General features: G+C 44.2%; 1 protein-coding gene across 1 annotated transcript in view; it reads right to left on the reverse strand.

Moving 5' to 3' along the window:
- The window catches only part of ANO2 (anoctamin 2), a 319849-nt gene that overhangs the window by 55648 nt on the left and 248527 nt on the right, over positions 1-15674 (reverse strand). The window contains exon 15 of the mRNA XM_081818921.1: positions 8181-8255. Within this exon, the coding sequence (XP_081675047.1) occupies positions 8181-8255 (75 nt within the window). The remainder of the gene's footprint in view (positions 1-8180; positions 8256-15674) is intronic.

Below are 15674 nucleotides of genomic sequence, written 5' to 3' on the forward strand. Positions count from 1 at the left end.
GTTCTGCTCCTGTAGCTTTACTTGTGGACATAGCCAAACTGTAACGAAAGCCAGGCTATGGAGTCCAGAGTCCTATTCAACGCTATGAGAGACAGGAAGGAGAACGGGTCCTGTCCCCACCCTCCAAGTCTTGCATTCTGAATCAAAGTTGAGAAAATCATTGCACATATATAAGGATGAGCCTCGTAGCAGCTGGGCAGAGTACAGGCTCAGCTCATGTGCTTCCTATGCTCTGAGCAGAGAGTGGAGGGATTAGAGAAAAAGTGAAATAGTTTTGGGTCAGTTTCCTATGATAAGGGCTTGGGGAAAACGGAATTTTAAACAAGCAAGCAGAAGTGGACAAGTCAGAAGCAACCTGGGCTGAACCAGTGGGAGCGTACCCAGTCTAAAGCAGGGCATGGAATCAGTAGCTCCATTTTAGAGCATACACACACTAACGACTTCATCATTGACATAGTAAGTTGTCCCTGGCAACTTATTAATTAACTTATTTTCTCATTCAGCCATTTCTAAGATATGTCTTGAGTGCCCTCTATGTGCCAGTCACCATGCTAAGTGGTAGGGATATAGCAGTGAACAAATCACACAGGACCGCCTACCCTCGTGCCACTGATCTTCCAGTGGGGAAAGACAGACAACCAACTACCAAATAACATCAAACATATAGTATATCTGGTGTGATAAATACTATAGAAACAAATAAAGCAAAACAGGAGTATAGGGATAGGTTGCAGTTTACAATAGGGTGGTCAGGAAAGGCGTAGGTTAGGAGGTAACACTGTAGCAAGGCTCTCAAGGGGAAGTCTGAGGGAAGGGGCTTTTGGGCAGAGGGTGGCTAAGGGAGAAAGAAGGGGGAAGGTGGGGGAGGAGAGGAGGATGTAGGACAAGGATGTAGAAGGATGTACAGATAAGGATGTAGCATGAGGATGCTGGCTTCTAGCTCATGAGATACAGAGCCTTAAGAGAGTTTTGAGCAGAGAAGTGACATGATTTGATCTAGATTTTAAAAAGATGAGTTGGCCTATAATCTGTGGGGGCACAATTAGGAGGCCCTTGCAACAAGCCAGGTGAAGGAGGAGGGTTTCTGATGGCTGGTTCCCAATTCATAAGTAGAAGTAAATGACTGTCTTGGGCATGTGGGAGGGAAGCTCAGGCACCTAGCTTAGAGCAAGGACACTGCTTTTGATAATCTCCTCCCAAATAAAAAGAAAATGAAGCAAGTATAATTCAAAAAGGAAAGAAAGGGGCGACTGGGTGGCTCAGTTGGTTGAGCATTCAACTCTTGATTTCAGCTCAGGTCCTGATCCCAGGGTTGTGGGATTGAGCCCCGCCTTGAGCTCCACGCTAAGCGGGGACTCTGCTTGGGATTTTCTCTCTCCCTCTGCCCCCACCCACCCTGCTCACTCTCTCTCTCTCTGTCATTCGCTCTCAAAGAAATACATAAATCTCTAAAAAAAAAAAAAAAAGGAAAGAAACTATAGCTCAAGACGTTGGGTTGGAAAAGAAAGAGAAAATTCACCATTGTCTATGCCGGCCTCTGTCACAGGGAAGAGGAACACAGCACTGGGCCATTGTTTTGTTCTCACCAGCCCATGAAAAATATCCCCAGCTGATCTGGCAGAGTGGTATCCCTAAAACCCTCCCCATGGCCATGACCTCAGCATCTTCTGCCAAGACCTAGTCACAGGGGGTGGAGGAGGAAAGGATATTCAGTACTCATGTGTGTTGCAGTAAGTGCCTTTGGCTTACCCTAATTCTATAAGCAAATCCCACTTCTTTATAAACACCACCATGACCCTTTATCTCCCACTCCAAACCTGATTCTAGGGCAGTGCCAAGCCCTTCTCTTTACAAGACTGAGGCGTTTTTTTAAAATGAAAAAAATGAGGAAAAGTTAGCACAAAATAACGATCTTTAAAAATCTGATAGGAGATTATATAATTTATTGTCCAACCTATAATACTTTTGAAAGTAAGATGGAGTGCTATTAATCCTTACCTCAGTCAACCTAAGAGCACCTGACTGAAAAGGGGTGATCTTTTTTTTTTTTTTTAAGATTTTATTTATTTGACACAGAGAGAGAGCGAACACAAGCAGGAGGAGGAGGAGAGGGAGAAACAGGCTCCCCACCGAGCAGGAAGCCCCATGTAAGGCTCGATCCCAGGACCCTGGAATCATGACCTGAGCCAAAGGCAGACACTTAACCCACTGAGCCACCCAGGTGCCCATAAAGGGGTGATTTTTAAAGGGGTTCCAACCCATCCCTACCACTCTCTTTCCAGCTCCTGCTCAACCAGTTCAGTGCTCAGTGCTGGCTGACTACAGGTGGGGGACCCCCGGCACAGTGAGATACAGTAATTAGTTCTTGGTTCTGATAAGGAATCTCCCCTTTGTATCAAGATATGGAGGTGGGTGGGGTTAGGAAAGGGAAGATGAACAAAGAAATAATCACATAATATTTCTAAACAACACAAAAAAATTTCTGCACCCTCCAGTCTAGTTAGGAGGTCTCCATGGAATTTAAAAAAAAAACTGGAATTTTGGGCAGATGACCCACAACTGAGCCAGTTTTCAGTACAGGCAGACCTCAAGAGTATTGCGGGCTCAGTTCCAGACCACCACAATAAAGCAAATATCACAATGAAGAAAGTCAAATGAATTTTGTGGTCTTAAAGCACATATAAAAGTTATGTTTACACTATACTGTAGTCTGTTAAGTGTGCATTATGTCTTTAAAAAAGTACATACCTTAATTAAAAATACTTTATTGCTAAAAACTGCTAATCACCACCATCTGACCTTTCAGTCAGTTGTAATCACTGGTCACAGATCACCATAACAAATGTAAAAATAATGAAAAAGTTTGAAATAATGTAAGAATTGCCAGGCTAAGGGTGCCTGGGTGGCTCAGTCGGTTAAGCATCTGACTCTTGGTTTCAGCTCTGGTCATGATCTCAGGGTCATGGGATCAAGCCCCGGGTTAGGCTCCCTGCTCAGCAGGAGTCTCCTTGAGATTCTCTTCCTCTCCTTCTGCCCCTCCCCTGCTCATATGCTCACTCATGTGCATGCTCTCTCTCTCAAATAAATAAATAAATCTTAAAAAAAAAATTGCCAAACTATGACACAGAGGCAAGAAGTAAGCAAACCCCTTGGGAAAATGGCGCCAACAGATTTGCTCAATGCAGGGTTACCACAAACCTTCAATTTGTAAAAAATGCAATACCTGCAAACTGCAGTAAAATGAAGCACAATGAAATAAAGGTATGCCTGTATTTGTCAGTGGTGACGTGGTCACCTATTTGTTGCTGAGAGTGATGCAGATGATGCCAGTTCCTCTCTCAGATAGTAGACAAGCTTCTGTTTCCAGTCCTCTCCTCGCCTGAGCTATCGCTGGCATCTGACATAACTGATTGCCCTCCCCTTGCAATACTTTCTTGGCTTCCAGGACTCCACATGCTCCCCCGGCTTTCCTTTTGATCTCATGTTTTGGATCCTCCTCATGCTCCCAAACTTCAACATGGCAGCGTCTTGGAACTCAACTCTTGGACTTTCCTCTATCTGCCCTCAAACCCCTGTGATCTCATACAATCTCATGGTTTTAAATACCACCAGTGCCATCTGTCTAGGAGGAGTCTGAGCTGCAAGTTTATATCCATCATGAAGGCAACTCCAGAATTCCTCCCTATCCCAGGAAGGGAGAACTCCAGCTTTTGATTACTCAGGATGAGAACCTTAGAGTCCTCCTGGATGCAATTCTTAATTTTCCTCAAGTATATGCAGTGCCACTTGTATGGATCTGATTCTTGGCCTTTGGTTTTGTTTCACTGGTCTAATTATATTCCTGCAATAATATCACACTGTCATACTTATTACTATTTTAAATTAAGTTTCCATTTGGTAGAGCACCTTAGCCCTCTTTATTCCTCTTCAGGAGTGTCTTTACTATACTTTTCTTTTTAAGATTTATTTATTTATTTATTTGAGATAGAAGGGGTGGGGGGAGAAGGGGAGAGAGAATCCTCAAGGAGACTCCTCACTGAGTGCAGAGCCTGATGCGTCCCGATCCCAGAACCCTGAGATCATGACTTGAGCTGAAATCAAGAGTTGGATGCATAACCGAGTGAAATACCCCGGTGCCCCAACAGTGTCTTGACTACTCTTAGCTTTTGTGCTTCCATATAAATTGTCAGGGAGGAAATATAAAGACCTTACAATGTTATTGTTTCATTACTGCCCATCCAACTTATATGCTATTATTAATGTGTACACTGTACTTCTACCTTATTTTTTTATTTTTTTTTTATTTTAAGTAGGCTCCACACCCAGTGTGGGGCTCAAATGCACAATCCTAAGATCAAGAGTCCTATGCTCTACTGACTGAGCCAGCCAGGCACCCCACTGCCTTATTTTTAACCCTACGAGACAGCATCATCATTGTTTACGGTAAAGATCACATAGGTTTTCCCACATATTTACCACTTTGTTCTTCATTCATTCTTAAAACTATGGTTTTCTATGCGGGATCATATCTGAAGTACATTCTTAGGATTTCCTTTAGTGAAAGATTCAGTTGGTTGCCAACCCTCAGCTTTTGTTTGGCTATAAATATCTGTATTTTATACTAATGCTTCTATATTACATTTTTCTTGGGTATAGAATTCCAGGTTAGCAATTGTTTTCTTTTCGGCACATGAAGATAAACATGTCACTGTATTCTGACTCCAACCGCTATGCGAAATCAATGGCCAATCAGTCTCTTCATTAAAGGTAATTTGTCTTTTGATTTCTAACTGCATTTGAGATTTTTCTTGTGTCTCATATATTCTACGATTTCACAGAGAGAGAGTTCTTTTTATTTTTCCTGCTTGAATTTCACTGGGATTCTTCAATCTCTGAATTGGAATTCTGTTAGCAGAACTAGCTGACTAGGAGACCACCAGTCAGTGTATTTCATTCATTACTATTCTCACCTCTTTTTCTGGTAGTGCAATTAAATACATGTGAAATCCTTTCACTCTATTAATTTCTCTTTTGAATTTTCAATCTTTTGTCTCCCTGTGCTACATTATGGATGATTTTTTCTAACCTGAACTGCAGTTCACAAATCATCTCTTCAACTATGTCTAATTTGTTGTTAAATCCATCCCTATTGTATGTGTGTGTATATATATATAATATTACGTATATGTATATTTATATATTCATATCATATATATTATTATATATTATATATTCACATTCATTGATATATATTCATTTCTAGAAGATTTATTGGCCAGTTTTCAAATCTTTAGGTCATTTTTAAAATAGTTTCTTATTTTCGGGGCACCTGGGTGGCTCAGTCAGTTAAGTGTCTGCCTTCGGCTCAGGTCATGATCCCAGGGTCCTGGGATAGAGCCCTGCATCAGGCTCCCTGCTCAATGGGCAGCCTGCTTCTCCCTCTGCCTGCCGCTCCCCCTACTTGTGTGGTCTCTCTCTCTCTTTCCCTCTCTCTCTCTGACAAATAAATAAATAAAATCTTTAAGATAGTTTATTTTTTGCAGAAATTTTCAAACTGGACGTTTTAACCTGTGACTGATATTTCCAGTATCTTTAGTCTTTGCCATCTCCCCGCATTGGTTCTCTTTCATTGCACTTTAGATTCTTGTCTAATTGATTATTTTTAACTGCATTCTCTTCTTTGCCCTTGAAAAATTCTTTGGGGGGATTTTTCGAGGCCTGGTGTAGATCTGCCATCCCACAAAGAGAGCGTGTGCTTGCTTCTGCTGGGCACCCGGAAGCACGACTTGCCCTGGCCAAGGTCCCAGCCCGAGCTTCCCCCGTCCTCTCAAGTGACAAACTGGGCTGGAAGCCCACGATGGGGATCGTCCATGGCCACTTCTCAGGGACAGGGTTTTGTTTCCGTTTCTCCCTGTTCTACTTAGAGCCAGAACAATGTTCTCTGCTGTCCCGTAAGTGGGGAGGGGGTGGGTTTAGCGCTGCTTCACCTCTATTCTGAGAGTGTAGCTCTTTGTGGAGTTCCAATGTAACTTGGTGAGAATTTCCTGTTAGCATCTCCACTTTGGGCCAGCCACACCCCATTTCTATCTTCTTTGCCCCATAAAACCACCAAAAACCAAAGCCCAAGTTTGCCTAGATGGGAAAATGTCCTCAAGGCAAAAGCAGTATTTTTTTTAAAGATTTTATTTATTTATTTATTTGACAGCAAGAGAGAGAGAGAGTGAGGGAGAGAGCAAGCACAAGCAAGGGGAGTGGCAGAGGAAGAGGGAGAAGCAGGCTCCCCACCGAGCAGGGAGCCCGACGTGGGGCTCTATCCAGGACCCTGGGATCATAACCTGAGCCGAAGGCAGCCGCTTAACGACTGAGCCACCCAGGCGCCCCAAGGCAAAAGCAATATTAATGCCCAGGTATTTGTCTCCTTGGTTCCATTTTCCTTAGATGGATCTGTATTAGGAATAGCCTAGTATTCTTCACTAACCTATTAGCCCTTCAAGGCTTTAAGAAGAATGAAAAATATATTCACCCAATATTTCTTATTTTCAGCAAGATGGGATGCTACAAATATCCTAACCTACCGCTACTGGAGATAGAAGTCTATTTTATTTATCAGTTTCCTTATTTATATGCATATTTGCTATCTTTGAACTCCTTAGAGAGATTATTTTATTTTCTACTCTATCCCCAATGCCTAAGAACACCGTCAAGCATATACTTGGCACCCGTTAAATATATTTTTAAAATTTCTTTTAAAAGATTTTATATTAAGTAACCTCTGCACCCAAAATGGGCCTTGAACTCAGAACCCCGAGATCAAGAGTCACACACTCCAGTAACTGAGCCAGCCAAGCACCCCCAGTTAAATATTTCTTGAATGAGTGAATAAACTCTTTGACAACAATATGCACATTGTGGGAGGCTTTGAAATCCTAAATTAAACTTTACATCATTCCAGCTTAACACATTGCGATTCACCACATATTCTTGAATAAATTCTCCATGCCTTGCTCTTGTTAAGCAATGAGAAGGTAACAAATGCAGACTTCTCAATTTTGGCAAGGCACCCATCACCTCTGTCCTTCATCTGTGAAATGAGATGCTGAAATAGACGGTGCCTAGGATTCCTTCTTTTTTTAAATCTCTGAGACTAAGACATGGCTCCTGTTCTCAATGATCACAACAGCAATAATAACCTTGGGTCAGGGCCAGGGGGTAACGCTGGTAAGTAGGTCCAGAAAATGATCATGATTTCAGTCCCAGAATAAGCAATCCTCCCCCAACCCTACAACTAATGTGTAGTCCTGCTTAGAAATGTTATAAGGACATAGCACTCTTTTGTAAAACAGAAGTTCCAGCCTTGGTACCAGGAGGCATCTACCCATAAAGGGGGGGCAGGGGTCTCAGGGACCCAAGCTTAGTCCTCTGAGTTTCACCTTCTTGGGGCCTTCTTGCTCCACTCACTGTTGTCTCACCCATCCTGGCTCCCAAGAATGACCTGTTACTACTTTATTGATCTGACTTGAACATGAATCACAGACCCATTCCTCATCTTCCTTGACACAGCTGAGACCCATGTGGGTCTTTTGAAAAGGCTCTTCCAAACTCTAAGGGAGAACACAGGGAAATAAAAACAGCAACTATAGGGGAGCTAAAGAATCAGGCTCACGCAGAGCCCACGCTGGCTGTCCTCTGTGGTTTTCAAGCTCTGTTCTATTCCACAAACCCTCAGGGAGATCCAGCCCACAGCCCGAACAGGCCGCCACAGTTCTGCAGCCATCTTACCTGGGTTACCTCTTCCAAGGTCTTGGTTTGTCTCAACAAGGAAGGCATCATCTCACAGCCCACCCCCGGAAGTTCTGACCTCAAACCCCTGTGCGCAGGGCTGGGGGGATAAAACCTCCCTACCCTCTTCTATCTGGGAAGACAGAACCCCCTTCTGTAACCATTCAAGGCCACTGACCCCCATCCCAGGTCAGAGGGAATCACCTTTCCCTCTTCAGGTGGCTGACACCCACAGAGGCCTCACTATCAGGTAAGATCCTCCCTGTCTAGACAGGACTGTGGCTTCATCTTTCCTAGCCCCTCACTATCCCCACAGCATGCTAGAATAACACACCCACAGCGTTTGCTCTACAGGATCCACATGCATAAATCATAGGCAAGAGTTCCATCAAGAAAATTACCATGAACAAGATGGAGGCGAAGTTCACCAAGTAACCCGGGAAACGATCTTTCCAGGTCAGCTTATCTTCATCATCCTGGGGAAACAGGAGAATACAAACAATCAGATGGCACAAACAACAGATGTATCGATTTTCTCTCAAATTTGCACATATTTGCATATATTTAATCATTCATTACTCTGAATAGGTATTTTCCTAGTCTCTGATGCCTTACTCTTCATATCCACAACAGCCCACCTAATTTTGTGATTTCTGCATAGCCTGAAACAACTATGGTTTTTCCAAAGAGGACAAGATTTGATTCTGGCCTCATACTGAGCTGAAGTTTCAGTGATCAGCCATATGATCATTTCTGACCCTCTATTTCTTCATCTGTTAAAAGGGCACAGTCATGACACTCATCCTGCCTATTGCACGGGATGGTCTTATTTGCTTTGTTTCATTTTAATGAGAAACTTGTAAACATAATGAAGCAATGGACAAATGACAGCTAGAACCCAACCACAGAGCAGCATCTCAAAATAATTCATTCTTTAAATGAAACATCAACCATTCACCTTAGATCCTAGTGAGTGTACAAATTACCTACAATTGCCGTTCTTCAAAGAACCTGTATGTGTTATCATTTGTTTCCTCCAAAGTGACTATATTCTCCCCTGGTCACAAAAGTAAACATTTTGAGGCAGAGGTCTGCAAACTCTACCTTTTCTGCTCAGACTGGGTCCAGTTCACCCAAGCCACTGTCCTGGAACAGCCATGTCACCAACCACAGTCCTCCTTGGGCAAACTCCAGGGGCTTCACCCTGGCAGGGCAATGCCAACAAGGCACAGATGGCAGAAATCCTTGCTCATTAGCTGCCATTTAACTTGAGCCCGGGCACTTGATTTCTCTGAGCTGCTTTTCTATAAAGTTAGAATTGGTGCAGTGTCCTGTCTGTTACCATGGTTGTGGTGAAGACCTATTGAAGCAAAGCTGGCAGGAGTCCTCACACATCTCTGTAACAAGTCTGGTCAAACTCAGCAAGTCAACAGTCCAGGGCCTCCTGCTCTGGTTTCTCTTCCCACCTCCCCCTTCTTTCCCAACACACCTGATTTGGCTCTAGCAACAGTGCCATCTAGCCTTTGAGAGCTTGTACTGTAGGCTAAGAGCCCTCCTGGCTTGAAAGACTTCTTTCTAAAAGCCAGTGGGTGCCCACCACTTGCAGACCTTGGGGCCAGGCATGGCGGGGAAACAGAAGAAAGTGGATATGATCACTGCTCTGGGGGGCTCACAGTCTAATGAGACAGAAGGGACACCTGCACCAAAAAGCTTCAGAAATCACTTGCTCTTTGAGAGGGAGGGTTATCTGGAGAGTGAGTCTGTGGGCAACTTGAGAAAGGAAGGATGTGTCTTTCTCACTGCACGCTGGAACTGAGCATAGGGCTGAGCTGGCTCAATAATGGGGGTGCAAGTGAGTGTTAGGGCGGAAGCCACTCAGTGATTAGCACTGTCATTCCCAGATGACATAAGCAAGCGATACTCAGCTTTCATAGATGGCGTGATAGAATTCAGGCTCTAGACTCCGAGACCAGCAGACTTTCCATCACATAGTGAGAATAGGTAACTATAGATTGCAACCATTCTGAATAGGTGGGAGCATATAAACTTATTTCTCTTAGGACTGGAATAAGGCTCGTTCATATTTTAAGTTAAGCCAACGTTAAGAGGGAAGAGCATTCTTTTACTTATCTCCTTCAGTGTTCATTCTTAGTTTCACTCACACTGGTGATATTTTCCTCTAAGATTTTGATGAGGAAAACTGAGGCTGAGTGGTGGATGATAACACTCAATAGGGATTCTGGATGGAAATATGGCAGAGCACGGCGGGCTCTTCCTGAGGCCCCCTCAGTACAGGGAAGGTTTTGATGATTCTCTCTTTTCCTGCTCTCTGGCCTAGAGATGAGAGGTTCTGCCTTAAAGGCTAGCAAATCAGGGGTGCTCTGAAATATCAGTGGTGATCCAGGAAAAATCCAGTTAGAGGTTCCATTCATTACCAGTTCATCCCCACTGGGGCTTCTGAGTGAGGAGCAGGGCAAGGAGGGGTGAAAAACCTATGTTCGGTCCATGGCATGAGGGAAGGGGTGAGAAAAACCAGTCAGTTAGGGTGAGATGAGGCTTGGAGTGGCCCCCAGGGCAGAGCTGGACAGTCCTGGAAGAAATGACAGAAAGGGAAGCAGGAAATATGGCCAAGATGAAGTGGGCTCAAAGAAAGAAGTACGATTACACAGAATGACTAATAAACCCATGGGCAAAGTCAGGCATCTGAGATAGTTTGGGCTAAGGCTTCCTGCATGGTCGTCATCCACGTTCTTCAGGCCAGAGGTCAAGGGGGATAAGGTGTCTGTGGACCAGCCTCCACCCTGCAGTGACAGCTCTGTCCTGGAGAATGAGTTCTGGTTCAGTTCCACTCAAGAGACACAGTCTGAACACCCTGGAGGGCCATGCTCTGGATCCCTGAGGACACAGAGGGGAGAAGGCTCAACCCTGCCCAGAAGGAGCTCAGAGACCACCAAGGAATCAAAGAAAAGGATTTCCAGAGCTAATCCCAGTAAGGCACATGGTGTTATTATTTTGAATAAAATAAGACAACTAAAAAGCAACTGAATTGGATATCCTCTCAAAGCAGCTATCTGAGAGAAAAAGACTCATTTTGATGTAGATGTTCTGGTGTTTGTTGAAAATTCAGCTTCCCTCTCATGCTTACCCTGATGAGGTTTTTTGGTTTTTTGGGTTTTTTGTTTTTTGTTTTTCTGGAAGTCACAGCTTCCAACAAACACACAGTTCTCACACATTCAGATACTATCCAAACACAAGGGCTGAGAGAAACACAAAGATTGCAGACTGCTTCCAAGCCCCCAAAGTTACTAGTAAAGATGACAGTTAGTAAAGCACACTTTCTGTGTAATAACCAGCTCTGATGGTGGAAGCTAACAAAAACTCTCCACTCACTGGCACATTAAAGAGGTGAAGATTCATGGCAAAATGCCATTAATTTAAATACACTATGCAGGAAAGTCCCATTGCCAGCATATGCGATAAAAGAAAGAGAAGTAGGCTTGGAAGCTGAACATTTGATTTTAACTCTTGCCTCTAATACTTACTAATCAAGTGACCTCGGAAAATTCCTAGAACCTCAGTTTCATCATCTATAAAGTAATTATTTTCTTATTTGTAAAATACATAAGATAGTAATACCACATCAAATTACCATGTGTCTTATATGGATTACCAACCTATGGAGAGGGCCAAACCAGTGCACCTGCACACAGAGCTAAGTGAGAACTCTCAGTACCTCCCTCTCCTTTTTTAGAAAGATTTTATTTATTTATTTGAGAGAGAGCAAGTGCACACACAAGTGGAGGGGATGGGCAGAGGGAGAAGGAAAGGAAGAATCTCAAGCAGACTCTGCTCTGAATGCAGAGCCCAATGTGGGGTTTGAACCCATGACCCTGAGATCGTGACCTGAGCTGAAACCAAGAGTCAGATGCTCAATGGACAGAACTACCCAGGCGCCCCACTCCGTCTCCTTTTAACACTGGAGGTGACAACACTTGTCTCACCTAAGTGACAGAGGCATTGTGTGGAACATCAGTGAATGGCTATGAGAGCTTTGTAAGCTATGAGGCGCCGTACAAAAGTAAGATCTCATCAGTTTCACGATTATATCAAAAGCAGGTGATTAGGAAGCACTTAGCTAATGTCCCCGTTGTTAAGATACAAGCCTAGCTGTCATCTGTGTTTCTTTGTATCTGCTGTCTTGGATCTTTGTCCCTGGACTGCGGCTCCCACTTCCAAGTCTCCAAATAGCAAACAGCACAGTGATATTCACGTACCACCACCAAAGTGCCCTTTTGGCAGACTGAGCAGTTGGAAATGGGAGCAGTGAAAGTACAGCAGGTGAGGATACTATTTAAACAAATCCCGTGGAGAGCAGTTTTGAAAAGTGGCCAATCATCCCTGAGTTGTTTTTCCATTTTTAATCAAGGTACAATTTGCATATAGCAAAATTCAACTTATTAGCGTGCAGTTCTTGGAGCGGTGAAGAACATACAGTGTCGTGTAGCCACAACCACAATCAGGACAAGGAACAATTCCAATTCACTCAGTATTCCACCCCCCCCCATGTCTCTTTGGAGTCCGTCCCCCCGATCTCCAGCTCCTAGCATGACCTGCCACGTGTGCCTTCAGTTTTGCCTTTCCCAGAATGCCATGTAAGTAAACTCAGACAGTGTGGAGCCTTTTGAGTCTGACTTCCTTCATTTATCACAACACAGTTGAGATTCATCCATGTGGCATTCTCAGGGGCTTGTTCCTTCTCATTGCTAAGTAGCATTTCATTGTATGGACATGCCATTGTTCATTTACCAAGAGATGTCTAGGCTGTTCCCAGTTTCTTGCGATTACGAATAAAGCCATTATAAGTCTTCACGTACTGCTTTCAGTGTGAGCACTGGTTTTCATTTCACTTAGTGAAATACCAAGTTGTGGAATTGCTAAGTCATAAGGTAACTCTATGTTTGATTTTCTAAGCAACTGTCAGACCGTTTTCCAAAATGACCATACCATTCTGCATTTGCACCAGTAACGTATGAGAATTTCTTCCTCTACTTTCTTTCTTTTCTTTAAATAAACTTTTTCTTTTAGAAGATCTTTAGATTTACAGAAAAGCTTCAAAGATGGTACAGAGAGTCTAGGTATATATACTCAGTTTCCCCCATTAACCTATTAATATGGGTATATTTTTCACAACCAATGAACCCATATTGTACATTATTATTACCTACTTTATACTTTATTTGGATTTTCTTTATTTTTATCTAATATCCTTTTTCTGTTCCAGGGTCCCATCCAAGAGGCCATATTATTATTAATCATCCTACTCCTTAGGCTTCTGTAGATTATGATGGTTTCTCAGACTTCCTTGTTGTTGATGACCTTTTTTTTTTTTTTACAAGTACTGGTCAAGCATTTTATAGAATGTTCCTTAGTATAGGCTTAGCCGAAGTTTTCCTCATAATTAGACTGAAGTTATGGGCTTTAGGGAGGGAACTCAAGGGTGCAGGCTCAATGGAATGTCCCAAGCTCAAAATGTCCCAGAAGAAGAATCATCTTGCTCCGTAAACCTTCTTCTTCTTTTATATCCCCTGACTCAGTGGACTGAACCACGACCCTTTGAGCAGAGAGAGCCTGAACCTGAGGCATTTGCTTGGGCTATTCCCCCACACACACTCACCTCAAGCTGCCCCAAGTCCTACAGAATCTAGCTCCATAAACCTTCTCCTCATCTGCTCCTCCTTTCCTTGTTACTGTTGATGCCACAGTTCAGGCCCTGAGCATCTTCGGTTTCATTACCTTCTGCTCTAACTGCTGATGTCATTGTCTCTCCTCCTCATGGACTTCCAGCTCCAGGAGAACAGAGGCCATGTCTTATTTGTCTGTATGTACCTGGTGTTCAAACACAGCAGCAGGTACATAGTGTGGGCTGAAGAAATGTTTGTGCAATCAGTGTGTCTCCCATCAGGTTCGTGGACACACCTAACCAGCCTCACCTGGGTCCCTCTCTGTGCAAGGAGGCAAGGAGGGCATGGCCTCGACACTTCAGTGAGGCTGATGCTAGGTGGGAGAAAGATTGACAGTCCCTCCCTCAGCCCCACCTTTAGGGACACTTTGCCTTGATTTCCTGAGACAAGGGATCCAACCATCACAATAGATGGAGGTCTTCTCTCGACATGGTGGTGACTGAATCCAAACCCCCACTCTGGTCAGGGACAATACCATGAAGAACTGAGGATGTGGAGGGTTGGCAGTACTTGGAAGGGGTTTCTGAGGGAAATCATCTGGGGGAACTACCTATTTCCAAGGACTTGGGTAGACGAGGACTGGGTAAATGTCATGACCGACAGGAGCTGGCCCAGGCAGGGGCCCCATGCAAGAGTAGGATTGGGATATTGACTGACAATGGGGGTTAGGTGGAACTCTAAAGAAAAGTCTTAGTCCAGGTTCAACTGTGTCTGAATAAGGGTCAAGTAGCAGTTTATTCCAGTGTCATTGTCAAGAGTGCAAGCTCTCAAAGTTGACCAAGTGCCACTCCTGGGGTCCCTGAGCTCAATGCCTCTGATGTACCAGGATTTGACACAGCTGGTTGCGGAAGACATGAATACATGGGAGACATGGAGGACGGTGGGTTGAAAAGGGGTGAAACACTAGGCAGAGAGGGGCGATGAGAAGAAGTGCAAGATACTTTTCCACTGGAGTGTCCTTGGGGCACTGTCAGAGGTGAGGACCCAAGAAAACCCAGGGACACCCAGGCTCTGGGACAGGAGGGGTGACAGCCTGGTCCTGTGTGGCTGCAGGTCTCAGGGTTAAGGAGCTTTATTCACTTTCATCAGCTGACCCATTGGTGCATCACTGTGAGGGGGACACCTCAGCCCAGTTTCAGCTGAGATTCACAGTCAACGCAGCCCACATGCTAGATTCTGCCGCTCACAGACTGTGTGTGTTAGAGGCAGAGATGGGGTTCAGTCCCCTTTCGCTACATAAATGAAAGCCAGAAACTGATAGGCATTCTGTTGGGAATTTCTGGAGCCCTCTAGATAAATAACACTGAATAACACTGAATAAAATAACGAGGAAAAAGATAGCGAGGCCCAGAGCTGGGGGTCGGCAATCTGTAAGATGGGGCCATAAAGTTGCATTTGAAAAAAAAAAAAAGAAAACCTTTTTTGCTCATTTATCTTCCTTCTCACCTCCCTTTGCTTCTTCCTTGCTAGAGCTGGGCCTCCCACCAGCCTGGTTGGGAGAGCCAGTGGTGTCCCCAAGAATTGTTCAAAGCAGGTGAGTCTGGAGGCAGCCGACTGGGTCTGATTCCCAGCTTGCACACTTACTATGTGACTGGCTTCTCTACACCTCAATTCCCGCATCCCTAAACGTGAGACTGAAAATACTGCAGCTGTGCAAGGCAGCTTCTGTGAAGATGAAATGAGGTAACACATGGGAATCGGCCTGAGTCAGTGCCGGGCACCCAGTTCGAACCCAGTACTTGTTACCTAATACCATTACCATCATTATGATGGCTGGGTCCACCAGGGACCTTGGCTCTGGCTGGAACACATTAGGCGAAGCTTCCTTGTCAAAGTAACAAAGAAACCCCAGTTCACTTTGGGCAATGCTTCCTACAGCACAGCCCCAAGGGCCACTCTTCCTGTTCCAAAGCTACACAACCCTCCTGTGTGGCCTCGTTCTGCCATTCTGATGCCACTCTGCCCTCACTCATGGCTGCTCAGTGCTCCATGTGTTGGGTGAGCCCTCAAGAACTCATCAAACTCAACACCCAAAGAACAAAGAATCCAATCAAGAAATGGGCAGAAGACATGAACAGACATTTTTCCAAAGAAGACATCCAAATGGCCAACAGACACATGAAAAAGTGCTCAATATCGCTCGGCATCAGGGAA

The sequence above is a fragment of the Leptonychotes weddellii genome, chromosome 5 (genome assembly GCF_054177405.1).
Source record: "Leptonychotes weddellii isolate Sample4059 chromosome 5, ASM5417740v2, whole genome shotgun sequence".
Classification (NCBI taxonomy): Eukaryota; Metazoa; Chordata; class Mammalia; order Carnivora; family Phocidae; genus Leptonychotes; species Leptonychotes weddellii.